Here is a 15,676-nt window from a genome sequence, read left to right as displayed (position 1 = left end):
CACACACACACACACACACACACTACATCTTTGTACTTAAAAATAATCCAAATACTTTTCGGAAAAATGTTACTTTAAACCAGAGAAAATAGAACTATGAATAAATAACCAGTCAGAAGAATTTCTGTGGAATGGGCAGAATGTCTCCTCTGACATTTCAGAGGTTTTCATGGCAAAAAAAAAAAAAAAAAAAAAAAAAAAAAAAAGTAATAGTTGTATGTGTGAAAAGTTCTAAGAGTTGAAACATCCGAAGATGACCCTGGCACCACAGATACACACGACAGCCTCCATGGTTTTTCTTGGATTTTGCCTTGGCTCTGGTGCAGGAATACCTAAGTCAAGCAAACTCTGGAAGCAATCCAATCAGTCCACTGAGGAAAGGCAAGTGTTTGGTCAGAGAGAAATATCCAGACAAATGGGAACCAAAACACAAAGCTGAGATTGGACTATGTGATTCAATGGACATGGAGGTAAACATCATTAAAATAGTTGTGCCTCCTTGTTGTAGAAAATCAGTAAGCAGGAAGATATTCTAGGGGGTCTGGAATCTGCTAGATTCCGTTACTTCCCTAAGAGGTACATGGGGACACATCTTAAATTTTTCGTGTTTCTGACAATACTTATTTTACCATTAATTCATGATTGTGACATAAGGAGAGTTCTAAACATGTAAGAACAATACACGCAGTCAAATAAAAAGAGAAAATAGTATCTTTGAATTTGATTCAGGAACTGTTTACTTACAGCTTAATTTGTGCCAGGTTTATAGTCAGGAAAAAGAGAGACATACAGAAAAATAAAACCAGATAATCTTCCAGCTCGGTCAAACTGAAAAACACAATTTGTAAGAAGGAACACTCATATACGGCACAGGATTATTTGAAAAGGAGTAAATGTACAGCTGCATAGCAATGAAGAACAAGGAAAGAATCCGAAATAATCCTGGTCTGTTGACATATCTGAAAAATCTTCCTGAATAAGATAACATCATGTGAATTGTACATGAGACATGGGCCCTCTAGCATGGGGGTGGGGAATCCTAAGCAGAGGAGATAGCTTAAAGCTGATCGATTCTAGAGTGTGCTTGGAGAACGTAGATGGACCCAGTGTAGCTGGATGAAAGCATCTAAGCAAAGGGACACACAGAGAGAAAAGCAAACAAAGAGAAAAAATAACTAATATAAGTTTCTGGTAGCCATGTGCCACGTTAAAACTTGACATGTGTTAGCCAAAGTAATATTACATCTTTATGAAATATGATATTACACCATTTTATAGATAATTTCAAAAGGGAGACTAATAAAATTAAAATGAATTGTCAAGACCCAGGGTTAAAAACTGTCAGGATTCACCCAGCTCTCCCTGACCCAAAAGCCTGATTTTAACACCATGTTTTCTACCAACACAGTGACTTCTAAGATTGGCAAATTAGACTCAGATGATTTATGGAAGATTTCTGATAAAAAAGTAGGAAGGTTAGTTTTATTTCAAGGAAAATAGGATTCCTTACACATTTTTAGAAGGGAGTGATAGGGTCAGTGATATGGTGCCAAAGGGCATTTCTTGCTTCCTCACATGCAAGTGGTCACACGTGGAACTAGCTGGATCTTTTAAGATGACACATTGCAATCAGATTCACAGTAACTTGCTTCTTTGGCTCACGTAACGTCAGTCAGAGGTAATTCAGCACAAGTGCCCAAACGAAGCTCATACGCTTTCTATAACATCTCAAGAGATAAATACCTTTGGCACACAGGCTCAAAAGTACAATGACTACCACCTTATTTACGTGAATTCTGAATGTGCTATTTTAGACCACAACTTCCCCATGGCGATTTTCTTCTCCATCTTTCTCAGAGTATAGGCGAGAGGATTCCGCATGGGGACAATTGCAGCATAAAAATACAGAAATTTATTTATATCCATTCTCACTCCCTGCAGGTAGAGCATAAGTATACATACACGGCCTGAAGAATAAAACTACCACCATTATGTGAGAGCTGCAGGTGGAGAGAGCTTTGCGTTACCCTGCCGAGGGGCGGATTCTAAATGAGTATGTAAGAAGCCACCAGGACAGCAAAAAAGGCTGCCACCACCATCCCTGAGTTAGCTGTCCCTGAGATACTAACAACATGAGTGCTTTGCACACCAGTTTCAGAAGGGGCTTCCCATCACATGTGTAGTGACTTATCTGATTAGAACCACAGAAATTGAGTAAATCTGGTAAAAACAAAACATTAAATAAAGGGTAAAGCTGGAACTTTTAAATCTAGCAATATTTTTGTTTTGTTAGTAACCTAACAAACTAGTAATCAGTCCAGTTCCTCTTTGCTATAAAAATGTTAATGAATTACATCTCCCTCATCAATTTTTCTATCTTCCATCCTTCTGTATACACAGTCTGTACAATCACTGTAAATTTAGTATTGCATTTACATGGGCTAAAATCTTTGTGTATTTTCAACATCATCCTGTTTATATAATCCTGGTACACAACCTCCTCTGCCTTAATGATATTTGCTCTCTTTTTTAAGAAATCATTTATTTTTGTACCTTGTTAGTGATGCAAATAAACACATCACATCAAATGTTTTTCAGTTTCCTCTAGGAAATATTTCTCATGCATCTCCTTTTCATGTTATTTACAAAGATGATTTGTCATTTCCATTCATTTCCATGATTTGTGTCACAGGGTTTTTTGATTGAAGTTTATTTGTTTGAGCTCTTATTTGTTTTTGGTTTATATTTTTCTTGTGTACATAAGAAGGACTCTGGATCTGGTAAACAGTGACTTTCCTACTAATTTCTGACATTTTATGATTCAGTTCCTTTATGAATTTTTTTTAATGGGCCAATATGTAGAAGAGCAGTGAGTATATTTTTAATATTCTGAGTAATTTATTTCACTTTATCTTTTCTAGTTTATTTTTATTTCCAATGCAAAGTCAAGAGAGTTAAAGCCAGAGAATCACTTTAAATCCAATTCTATTATGCAAACTTACTGATGTGTAATTAATTTCTAAATACGGCTTGAGTTCATTTAGGTGAAGATACTATCCTGAACCAAAACTTGGTCTTAAAATTGTGGATTTTAACTACTCCTTTGCTATACAGAATGTTTCATCATGTGCTCTAGCCACCAAACCTGAATTTCCTAATGCAATTATTATTAAAATTTTCTTTTTTACATCACAATTCACAGCTTATAAAACATTGTCTTAACTGTGCATGTAAGTGATTTTATGCATGTAAACCTGTTCATACCATCCCAAAGCCCACAAAATTATGTTTTAAACTTACTGTTTGTATGGTTAAATTAATATTTCTTTGTAGTTATTATTAAACTCTAAGTCCTAAGTTCTGTCACTCGTAACATGATACCAGGGGAACAGTTACACTGTGAGATCATTTTCTCCCTTCCCTATTTACAATGAGATGCCCCTCTGTTTTGTTAAAAAGATGTTGAGCTCTGATGTTTGACACCAAATTTTTCTCATGGCGTTTTTCATCTCTGAATTTCTCAGAGTATAGATTAGGGGATTGAACATAGGAGCAATGATGGTGTAAAATAGAGCAAATACTTTATCCTCAGGGAAAGTGTTCGGGGGTCTAAGGTAAGCAAAGATTGAAGGTCCAAAAAATAAAACTATCACAGTGATATGAGACCCACAGGTAGAAAGAGCTTTGCGTCTTCCTTCAGCTGAGTGATTTCTTAAAGTGAATAATATAATGATATAAGAAAAAAATAAAACCACAAATGTCACTAAGGTAACCATTCCTGAATTGACAACCATAAAAACACCAGTGATGTAAGTATCAGTACAGGCCACCTTTAGCAAAGGGAAAATATCACAAAAATAGTGATCAATCTCATTAGGACCACAGAAGGGCAACCTGATTACCATAAAAAATTGAGGAAAGGAGTGGACAGCCCCACCAGCCCAAGCAGCCAAGACTAGGAGATGGCACCTTGTCCTGTTCATGATAAGCAGGTAGTGGAGAGGTTTGCAGATGGCAGCGTAGCGATCAAAGGCCATGACTGTAAGAATTAAAACTTCAATCATTCCAAAGAAGTGCATTGTAAACACCTGTAACATGCAAATTCCGTAGGAGATGGTTTTTCTTTCCACTAGCAGGTCAGCAATTAACTTGGGCGTAACCGTAGAGGTGTAGCAGATGTCCATGGAGGATAAGTGGCTGAGGAAGTAGTACATGGGTTGGTGAAAAAGAGGGCTGCATCGAATGGAGACAAGGATCAGAAGGTTTCCTGCCAACAGGGCAACGTAACAGAATAAGAAGAGCACAAAGCAAAGTATTTGCATGTTCTGGTCATACGAAAGCCCCAAAAGAATGAAGTCTGAGACATTCCTCTGGCTCTCCATGTGTTTCAGACTGGCATATATTATAAACAGATGGGGTAAATATCTGAAAAGAAAGAAAACATGAATCTGTGTAGAAAATTAGCAGCATGGCAACAATACTATAAAATTTACCAAAAAGCAAATTGATATCATTGAATAAGTAATATTATTTATTCCTGGGGTGCCTGGGTGGCTCAGTTGGTTAAGCATCTGCCTTCGGCTCAGGTCGTGATCCCAGGGTCCTGGGATCCAGTCTCACATCAGGCTCCCTGCTCCATGGGGAGTCTGCTTCTCCCTCTGCCTCTACCTCTCTCTTTCTCATGAATAAATAAATAACACCCCCCCAAAAATATATATGTGTGTGTGTATATATATATATACACACACTCACAATTTATTCCTGATACCTAGATTTATGCTTATTTTTTATTTCTCTTATTTTAGAAATCTATTGTAAATAATTTTATAATGGGAAAAATGATGTAATTTTCAACATTACTGTCAATGATTATGGAATATTCAAATGTTAGTTTGACGTTAAAGAAATAATTTTATTATTGTTAGTTGTATTAATTAGATAACAAAAGGAGTATAATTTACATAATTTAAAAAGTTTGCACATTTTAAATTGCATGTGTTTATCCATAGGGTCAACTGTTTTTCTTTCAGGATGATCTGGACAAATTCCATTTTATTTGGGAGTTTATCCTCAGGAATGAACATTTATTAAAAATATATCAGTTTGTGGAGCGCCTGGGTGCCTCAGCTGGTTAAGTGTCCAACTCTTGATGTGGGCTCAGGTCATGATCTCAGGGTCATGAGGTAGAGCCCTGTGTCAGGCTCTGCGCTGGGCGTGGAGCCTGCTTAAGATTCTCTCTCCCCCAGTTCTCTCTCCCTCTCCCCCTTTCTCTCTCTCTATCCCTCTCTAAAAAAAATAATAAATAAAGGATTATCTTCCTTGCCCTGTGGACAAACACTATCAATTGCACATTTTAAACTAAAATAGTTTCAGGCACATTAAAAGCAAAGATGGTTGAAAACAATGCAGCAAATAGACTGTCAATGAATATGTTGTAAAAAATAAAGAGCCAGTTTACTCATTTCTCCTATTTGCAATTTACAAGCTAAACAATAAAAAAATTGTTTTTTATTAATCTAAATTTGTGATCACAAATGATAAATGAAAGATAAAAAGAAATTGCCCAAGTATATTTGCATTCTTCATATTTCATGACTCTTCCTAGGAATGTCAGTATTTTATACATGATCTAGACAATAAAATTCAACAGAAGAAGATGATACAGAATTTAGCTCCAAGAGAGATTTGTGTCAACACTCAGCAACTAGAAGTTACATTAATGAATGGATCAAAGATTTACAACTTTGCATCTTTTGCACAATCTTGAGACATTATTTATGCACAGGGAAAGAGTGCAGGATAGACAGAATGCACTCCGGGAGCTGTTTGAGCCCGTGCTGAGGAATTAACTGACACTCGATGAGAGGCAAACTCTGTAGCACAGTTTCCACCTTTGTCTGACCTGATGTAACCAACCTATCTGGGCACTCTGGAGGAATATTTTTAAAAACACAGAATGCTACTGTAGCAAAGTTATTTAGAAGCCATCAAATCCACTAAAAACTCAAAACTTATGTCTTTAAGATCATTTTAGAGGGCACTGGTGTAGCATTTTTAAACAGTGTCTACTGTAAGAAACTCATTCTCTTTTAAATTATCATTCAATTCTGATTTCATCAAGAAGAAAAAAAAACCATCTGATCCTACTACGACTTTAGTACTGCTATCAGGCGTCCTGACCTCTCTCTTGTTTTTAACAGAGCAAAAATAATTATCAGTTCACAGTGTTCAACAGTGAACAGTACTTAAATAGAGGTTAACAGTTTTAAGATTCATTGATCGATTTTTTCCTTACCTTATTATAGCCGGTGCTGATTCCTAATTTAGGAGATGGCATACTATTTACAGAGAGATCTGTTTGCCTAAAACAAATTGACTTAAAGTTAATTGTTATATAAACAACTTAAAGTGGGAAATCACTTATATATCCAAACCCTTGATTTTCAATAAAAGAGATTCAGATCAAGACAATCTAGGTAATTTATTAGCATCAGAAAGTAATATCGTGTGGAGGACAGATATCTTGATTCCCACCCAGTCCAGAGCTGTATCATATGATTGTGAGAAGAGGGGGTGTCCTGGAGGCCAGCAGTGAGAAGCTGCATTTTGAATTCTCATCCCAATCCAAAAAAAAAAAAAAGTATGCAAGATGACAGATTACTGATTACCTAATCTATGTTTATGAATATTTCAAGGGGTGTATTTGGGAATTAGTATAAATATATGGTCCAGCATTCTTGATTCCAAATCATTTTAAATAATTTTTCATCAGTTTTAGCAAAACGTGCCTTCCTTCAGGTAGGATTCTGCTTCATTTTCTGGATTATCACAGATGTTTCACCCACAATAGCTCTTAAACTCTCATCCTGATATCTGAGGGGAAATGCAATTATAATCACTGCTGCTAGCTGAAGTAAAAGGGATATGTGAATGCAGTCCAGTGACAGAATTATTGTGATTGAAATATGTAATATATTCTTGACCACATTTTCTCAACTTGTCAAATAATCAAAATTGTAAGCGATGAAAGGAAGAATTATTATGCATTCCCTGGTTGGAATCATGGAACAAGAAAGATGTAGAAACATGGAGAAGTATAATAACTGAATGGTGAACTGTTTTGATTCAAGTTGTGTTTCTACAGCAGTAACAATCTGAATATAAAAAGAAAACCAGTTAGCTAAAAACTTCTAGTAGTCAGAGGCTTGATATTAAGGGAAATGTGTCCTCGTATGTGCCTTATTTCACTTTAATTATGGTTATTTAGAATCAATGTATAGAGTTTAAAATCTGAGGAATCTGGCCAATGTTCTTTGAGAAGTCAACCACCCAGTTTAAGCAAAGACACTATCCAGACAATTTTCTCATTAACTTCATTTAATGTCTTCCTTTCCTATATGCCAATAACTTTTAATGAGAACTCAGTAAACAAAATTAACTTTCTCCCCTTCCATACCATTTATGAATGTTGAGATTATTGCTAGCCTCTTCAAGCTTCATTGTCCACGTTTGTAGAATCCATAAACAATTACATAATTCAGACTATAATGAAGAATACAAAAAAATAATGTGAAATGCCCCAATGTCATATATAGTTCAAAACCACACATTAGCTTCCTTTTACTTTTTTTGAGTGAGCAATCTCTGAAATTGCCAAGTGCACATATATAACCAGCCCAAGGAAACAAACAAATAAACCCAAAATATCACAACATATATTAATGAGGATGACCATGATAAATATCAATTTGGAGCAATCTGTTAGTAAAAAGAAATTAAAATTACTCTTAAAAAATGGTTGGTTTTGGTCACTTTTTAATACCACTGGCCTGCAATTTCCCTGCACTATAAAAATACAGTCAAACTATTACTTTATTTCTTTGGTTGCATTGCATAAGAACGCTGCATTGTCTTTTGATTGTGCTATTTAAATAATAAAAATAATTGCTCTTCTTACATCGAAAACCGGGGATGTACTGTATGGTGACTAACATAATATAATAAAAAATCATTACTAAAAAAAAATAATAATTGCTCTTACAGAGTTTCCACTGTAAGTTCAGATTTTCTCCTAATGATATCAGAATATGGCCCACGATAGTTACCTTAATTCAATTGAATAAATCTAGTCCATTTTAGAGTGACAAGGTTTTTGAAAGTTAGAAAATTACTTGTCATTGGGACATGCAATCATAAACTGGGCTATTCCTTCATAAGAATATGGAGGAAGATATAAAAGCACCAAAAAGAGACTCAATATAAGTTCACTGAAACTTAAACATTTCATTAACTTCAACTCAACTGTTTCTATTCTCAAGTGGAATTCTGCTCATGAATAATATACAATAAGACTAAAGTTAGCTAAATTATTTTGTAGTAATCAAATTATCTTGTGCTGCTAGAGAAAATATAGTCTAAGGACGAAATTAAGTGGAATAAATTTAAATAGCATATAACCACCCCAAAGCACAGTTGGTGGAGCATTCTCCAATGAAAGTGGCATAGTTAATTCACTGATCAGTAGATCTTAGTGGCTGTTAGATTAGTTTTAGGTCAAATCAGGAGAGCTCTCTCCTGCGTACTCACTCTGCTGATTCTTCTCCAGTATCTAAAGATGAAATAAAATGCAAACATTTATAAACTGATTATTCAAACACATTTAGGTCAATTCTCTGAAATTATTTTGAGAAGCTCAACATGTCTTAGAACATTTTATATATTTGCAAGGGGAATAGAATTTAAATATCCGTTGAACCATCAGGGATGTAAGAAGTGGATTTTAAGAAAGAAAGAAAGAAAGAAAGAAAGAAAGAAAGAAAGAAAGAGAAAATTAAGTATTTTGAAATTCTTGCAAAAACAAATATACATTTTAAGTTCTAGGAGTCACTTATTTTATGCCTATTGCTGAAGGAAAGTTGATTCAGAAGAGCAGAATGTAACATATGACAACACAAGAATTAATAGGTCTTTAAACTCTAAGAAATTATATTCCCAGAGGCATTTCTGGACAGATCTTCACCAAAGGCCTTTGTGTTGTTCTCCATGGTACTGACCCTGGTGCCTGTGGGCACTTTCTGGATATAACTTTATTTCTTATCTTTGTGTTGGGTTGTGTCAAGCAGTTTCTCTGGAGGCTCCATAATGCTCTACTCAGCGCAGTTCAGAAACTCTGCCTGCCTTGTGCTCATCTTGCTTTCTGAAGAAAAATAATATAACATGGAATAGTATGAGGGTAGTGCTAAGAAAGAATTCACCAAAAACAAAAACATACATTTATTTGGGCAATTAGAGACACAGATTTGGGTAGAAACCTAAATTGTGTTCCCAGGAAGACAAAGAGAAGCAGAGTTATAGAGGTGAAAGGCTGTGAGTGTAATTCTCATTCAGGTCCTCTATGCAAAACAGAGAGTGTTTTGGAGTTACTGGGATTGGTTGAGTTACTATGCAAATGAGGGATTGGAGCTCCTTTACAAGTAAAGAATGCCGATAATTCAGGTATCATGGTGAGGAGGAAGTTAAGTCCAGGCTGAGGGCTTGCAGCTCTCTGAAAATTTCAAAAATCTTCATGGTTTCTCCAACAAGGCTGTACATAAATTATTCCTCACTTATGGCCTCCTGATCCTACTTTAAAAAAAAAAAAAAGACTCAAGTAGGCTTGCTTGCTCCATTTTGGAAATTTCCTTTTACATTAGCTTCAGAAAACTCTGAAATGGGGAAAGACAAACAGAAACAAACACATGCAATACAGTCCAATATGCATCATTATCTAGAGTAACCTTCATGGGTAGAGTAGATAGACCAATAAAATAATAACCTGCCTTATCAGGACTGGAACCTGGGTTATTTATTGCCAAGGACTAACAATGATGAAATAGATGGTTGGGGACTGGAGAACAGAAGAAAAGCCAAGATAAAATAAATAATCCATTCTTTGTACACATATTAGGGTAAAAATGTGGTATCATTAAGTGAGAATATAATAAAATATGAGGGGAAATCATCACTCAGTGCACAGCATAACTTTTATTCTGTTTATCATTTGGCTTAGTCCTATGTAACTTCATCTCTACAAGTTATTTGGCTCAGCCCAAAATGTACATACTGACGTTCGGTGAGCCAATTTTCCATTATAGCCAAATCCATATATTAAAAATTTCCTTTATGTATGTTAAACTTAAGGAGATCAATTTTTATAGGATCTTATGGGTACAAAAAATAATAATAATAATAAATAATAATAGTAGTAAACAATTTATTGAGAGATTTATTTTGTGTTTTAAGTTCATTATATCATTTCATCTCTCAATAGTGCATATTGTGAGTTAAGTAATGTTAGTTCTGTTGTTGCAATAAGAATACAGTCCTCTAGAAGTTAAAAAGATTTGCTCAAAGAGCTACTAAATAAGAATGAGAAAAAGAACCGTGTGCCCCTATGAGTGAAAGGAACAGGTTTTTATATGTTTACTACTTGCTTCCAGCTTTGAAATTGTAGTAACCCTGAGGAAATAAGAGATTCTAGTACTTCAGAATAATGAATATCAGAACTCAGTGTTTTACTGGTTGTCCATTTCAACATAATGCATGCTTTAGACCAAGCTTCACTCAAAGCTTGTGTTAATACGCAGAAGGAGGTAGCTGGTCATATCTCTACCAATAACACACACAGACACACCACGATACTCCTTAGAGATGTTTACAAGTACCTCATTTATAACCCCAATCCCCGCCTTTGTCTCAGTTCATAGTAACTTCCTCTTCTGAGAATTGATTTTGTTATATTTATCCTTCTTTTCTAATCCCCTTCTAAAATCATTTGTTTTATGGGTTGTATGAGCTTATTTATAAAACTGAGATTTCAGGTGTTTTTGATGATATTAGGTATTATTTGGTAGGCTGGAAAGTGAATTCTAGAAAGAACAACTTACAAGTGGATAGTTAATCTAGGTTCAATATATTTTTCTGTGGGCTTACTATATAATATAGTCATATTTTTTGCCAATAGAATCTTACATATTCTTGAGAAAAGAAAACAAATAAGAAAAAAATGTGGTTTTGTTGTGTAGGATTCTTTCTGATGGGTTGAGTGTTTCCTTTGACCCATCCTGATGGTCACACATGCACAGGAATAAGTATACACACTACAACTCTATACTTTTAAAAATAATCCAAATGTTCTTTGGAAAATTAATACGTTAAACCAGGTCAAACCAAACTACAGCTAGACAGACTTAATGTCCCTTGAAATAGGCAGAATGTTTTCCTTTGGCATTCCACAGGTTTTCATGGATCCATGAAGAAAAAAAAATAATTAGTTAGATGTGTGAAAACTCGTAAGAGCAGAAATCTCAAAAGAAACTTTCCTGACATTAAAGACAAACACTATCTCATTTATCGTTTTTCCTGGACTTCTCTTGGCTCGGGGGCAGGAGTAATTCAATTGAGAAAACTCTGTGTGGAAACAATGCAATCATTCTGCTGAAAAAGGGCAAATGCTTTGGCAGAGAAAAATGTCTACACATAGAGCTGATTGGATTATGTAATTCAAAAGATAAGGGATAAATGAAAATTAGAATAGTAGCACCTCCAAATGCAAAAAATAAGTAAAAAGACACAATAGGTGACTGAGAGTCTGCCTGATTTCATTCCCTTCCTGATAGCTACATGGGATGTATGTTGAATTTTTAAATTTTCTGACATTACATATTTTATTAATGCATGATAGTTCATAGAATAAAGAGAAGGAAGTTCTGGCTAGGTGAGAACAAGTATAAAGTCCAAAAAAAAGAGAAGATAGATTATTTGAATTTAACTCATTAATTGTTTATTTCTTAATTTGTATGGGTTTATTGCTAGAAATTAGATAAAAGAAAAACATAGATACAGTACATCTTTGAGTTGACTCAATCAAACTGGAAAAACATAAGAAAAAATACTAATATGGGGCACAGGATTATTTTAAAAGGAGTAAATGTACAGTTTCATAGCAACAAAAAAAAACAGGGAAAAATCAGAAATACTTCTGGTTTGTCCATGAATTGGCAAAATCTTCTGGAATAAGAAAATATCAGGAGTGTGACTTATCTGTAAGTCATGAACATTAACGCATAGTAGGGACAGCATTATAAGCAGAAAAGACAGAAGTAACACTCATAGAGCTGATAGACTTAAGAGTATGTTTGGAGAATATAGAAGAGTCCAATGCAGCTGGTTGAAGCATCCAAGCAAAGGGAAACAAATGAAGAAGGGTAAGGAAAGAGGAAAAGCATGTAACAAGTTTCCAGTAGCCATATGTCCTAGCTAAATCTTCACATGCAATAGCCAAAGTAGTATTACAACTATATAAAGTACAATATTTCACATTTCATAGATATTTGAAAAATGGGGATGCATATATAATTAAAGCAAATTGCCAAGACACAAAGATAAAAATGTACCAGAGTCAGTACTCACCAGGCTTTCCCTGACCCTAAAACCTGTCATTGTAACACCGTAATTTCTACCAATGTAGTGCCTTCTGAGATTAGCAAATTCAGCCAGGACTAATTTTGATAAAGAAGTGAGAAGTTTTGACTTTTTTTCCAAGGAAAATAGGGTTCCATATACATTTTTGGAGAGGGCTGTGCTATGATTAGGATGTGTTTTAGAAAGACATTTCTAGCATTCCTCAAACCCATTCAACCATATCTGGAGCTAGTTGGAAACTTCAGTGTGCAGATTGCAACCTGAACTACAGTGACTTGCTTCTTTGACTCTTATAATGTTAGATATCATTTAGTCCAACTCCCCAAAGAAAGCTGTATGTTTTCTATAACATCTCAAATAATAAATGCTCTCGGAACACAGGGTCAGAAGTGAAATGAATATCACCTTTACCCGAATTTTGCTTTTTGGAAAGATTATATTTATTTATTTGACAGAGAGAGAGAAGAGAGAGCAGAAGCAGAGGGAGAGGCAGAGGGAGAAGCAGGTTCCCTGCTGAGCAGGGAACCCAATGCCAGACTTGATCCCACAACCCTGAGATCATGACCTGAGCCAAAAGCGGATGCTTAACCAGCTGAGCCACACAGACATCCCTACCTGAATACTGAATGCGCCATTTTAGACCATACCTTCCCCATGGCAATTCTCATCTCCATGTTTCTCAGGGTATAGATGAGAGGATTCAGCATGGGGGCAATCACAGTGTAAAATACAGAGATTTCCTTATCCTTGTTCTCACTCCCTGCAGGTAGAACATAAATATAGATACAGGGCACAAAGAATAAAATGACCACCATTACATGAGAGCTACAGGTGGAGAGAGCTTTGCGTCTCCCTGCAGAGGAGTGTGTCCTAAGATTATATAATATGAGAATGTAAGAAGCCACCAGGACAAGAAAGACAGCAACCACCACCATTCCTGAGTTTGCAATCATTAAGATATTAACAACATGAATGTCTTTGCACACCAGTTTCAAAAGAGGCTTCACATCACATATGTAGTGATCTATCTGATTAGGACCACAGAAAGGTAAACTGAGTACCCCGAGCAGTAGAGCGACAGAGTGCCAAAAACCCACACCCCAGGCCACGAAGATCAGCATGTTACACCTCCGTCGGTTCATGATGACCGTGTAGTGCAGGGGCTTGACAATGGCAACATAGCGGTCTAAAGCCATGGACACCAAGATGAATATCTCCACGCCCGCCAGCAGGTGTTCAGTGAAGAGCTGTGTCATACAGTTGTTATAGGAAATGTTTTTTCTTGCTGCACTTAAGTCCCTGATTAGCCTGGGGACCACAGTGGACGTGTAGCAGAGGTCCATGAGGGAAAGGTGACAGAGAAAGTAGTACATCGGTTGTTCGATTAGATGGCTGCAGGTGATCGTGAGTAAGATGATGAAGTTTCCCATTAAGATTGCCAAGTAACAGAGCAAGAAGAAGAAAAAGAACAGTAGCTCCATTTGCTTATTTCCCCACAGACCCATGAAAACAAATTCTGTGACATTGTTCTGGTTTTCCATGAGGTTGAGGTGATTCCAGAGACACAAAGGAAACTTTATTTTTCTGAAATGATACAGAATATGTGACATCTTCAATAGCAATTTTTAAGTTTTGGAATATTTATAAATTGAAAAAAAAAGATATAGGTTATAGAGACTTTATTATGATCTTTTAAATCCTTTCAGATAAAAGGCATCATTTTATTTCAAATTATATTTAATGAAAGCATATTTTATGTCTGAAATTATTGTAAACACTTTACATGCATTTAATTCATAGCAACCCAATGTTTACTATTCTGATGCTCATTTTACATATGGGGAAACAGAAAGATAGATTGGTTCAGTTAATGCCACCAAATCATTAAGGTATTAAACAGCAACCTAAGATATGAACCTGAATCAGATACCATTTCCATGCTCGTAACATTTATTCCACATTACCTACTGAACAAATGGACTTCTAGCTGTTTTCCACCAATTTAAGAGATATGGGTCTTACTCCATCTCTGCCATTAGCCACCTGTATAGCTTTAAACAAGTCCTATCCCATCTCTAGACTACATATAATTTATTTGTGTGTGTTGCATGTGGTTGTCATATTTCTTTTTTATTTCAATTTTTATTTAAATTCTAGTTAGTTGACATATATAGTAAAATTGGTTTCTGGTACAGAATCTAGTGATTCATCACTTAACATATAACACTCAGTGCTCATCACATGTGCCCTCCTTAATACCAATCACCCATCTAGTCCATCTCCCTCCAACCTCCCTCCATCAACCTTCATTTTGTTCTCTGTAGGTAAGTGTCTCTTATGGTTTGCTTCCCTTTCTCTATTTTTCCCTTGTCCTGTGTTCATCTGTTTTGTTTCTTATTATAATAAAAAATATTATTAAAAAAACAAAGAGAAAAAATAAATAAATAAATTCCACAAATGAGTGAGATCATGTGGTATTTGTCTTTCTTTGGCTGACTTATTTCACTTAGCATAATACCTCTAGCTCCATCCACATTGTTATAAATGGCAAGATCTCATTCTTTTTAATGACTGACATTCCACTGTGTGTGTGTGTGTGTGTGTGTGTATACCACATCTTCTTTATCTATTCATCAGCTGATGGAATTTTTATGTAATGTTCCAATCACACAAACATTCCATATATCCAGTGGAGCTAAAGATATATTCTTGAAATAAGGACAAAATCAAGGCTCTTAATCATAGGAGATACTAGTTGATAATTAGTTGATAATAGTTTCAGTGATTCTTCTTTCTGACAGGTTTGGTCAAGATTCAGGACATGGAGAGGCAGGGAAAAGGGAACTGGGACACTGTCTGGGCATCCGAATATAAGAACACAGTTTATTATATAAAAGCTTTCCCTTTTTTCCTAATTTTTTAAAGATACATTCTAGAGGTTGCTGTTTAAAATGTCAGAAGCACTGTGGAGAGCTAGGTGTTTTCTGTTGAAATGTTGAAGGACCCAAAGTGATTATAGAATGTCCTGCAGATTTAACCCCGCAGGTAAGCAGCACCGCCACTTAGATGCAGTAGACTTAGGAGCAGAGAGTGAATATGTTAAACTCTCACCTTTTACCCATAACCAAATGTCCACCACAGCAAATTCGTAATTTGCCTAAAAGTCTGTTAATGGCAATGAATTATTTTAATGGTACCAGTGGAGGAACAGTAT

General features: G+C 35.5%; 2 protein-coding genes across 2 annotated transcripts; both read right to left on the bottom strand.

Moving 5' to 3' along the window:
• Positions 1-3,425: 3,425 nt before the first annotated feature.
• On the bottom strand, positions 3,426-4,382 carry LOC123784925 (olfactory receptor 4P4-like). Its single transcript, XM_045786469.2, has one exon. The coding sequence runs from the start codon at positions 4,380-4,382 to the stop codon at positions 3,426-3,428; it is 957 nt and encodes a 318-aa protein (XP_045642425.2).
• An 8,691-nt stretch (positions 4,383-13,073) lies between these two features.
• On the bottom strand, positions 13,074-14,003 carry LOC123785216 (olfactory receptor 4P4-like). Its single transcript, XM_045786932.2, has one exon. The coding sequence runs from the start codon at positions 14,001-14,003 to the stop codon at positions 13,074-13,076; it is 930 nt and encodes a 309-aa protein (XP_045642888.1).
• Between the last annotated feature and the right edge of the window lie 1,673 nt (positions 14,004-15,676).

The sequence above is a fragment of the Ursus americanus genome, chromosome 24 (genome assembly GCF_024610735.1).
Source record: "Ursus americanus isolate L20-20 chromosome 24, mUrsAme1.1.p, whole genome shotgun sequence".
Classification (NCBI taxonomy): domain Eukaryota; kingdom Metazoa; phylum Chordata; class Mammalia; order Carnivora; family Ursidae; genus Ursus; species Ursus americanus.
Note: the sequence above shows the minus strand (reverse complement) of the source record. Positions and strands in the feature narration are given on the sequence as shown.

Excerpts from the sequence above, each read along its gene's own strand:
- LOC123784925 (XM_045786469.2), bottom strand. The coding sequence starts at position 4,382 with ATGGAGAGCCAGAGGAATGTCTCAGACTTCATTCTTTTGGGGCTTTCG.
- LOC123785216 (XM_045786932.2), bottom strand. The coding sequence starts at position 14,003 with ATGGAAAACCAGAACAATGTCACAGAATTTGTTTTCATGGGTCTGTGG.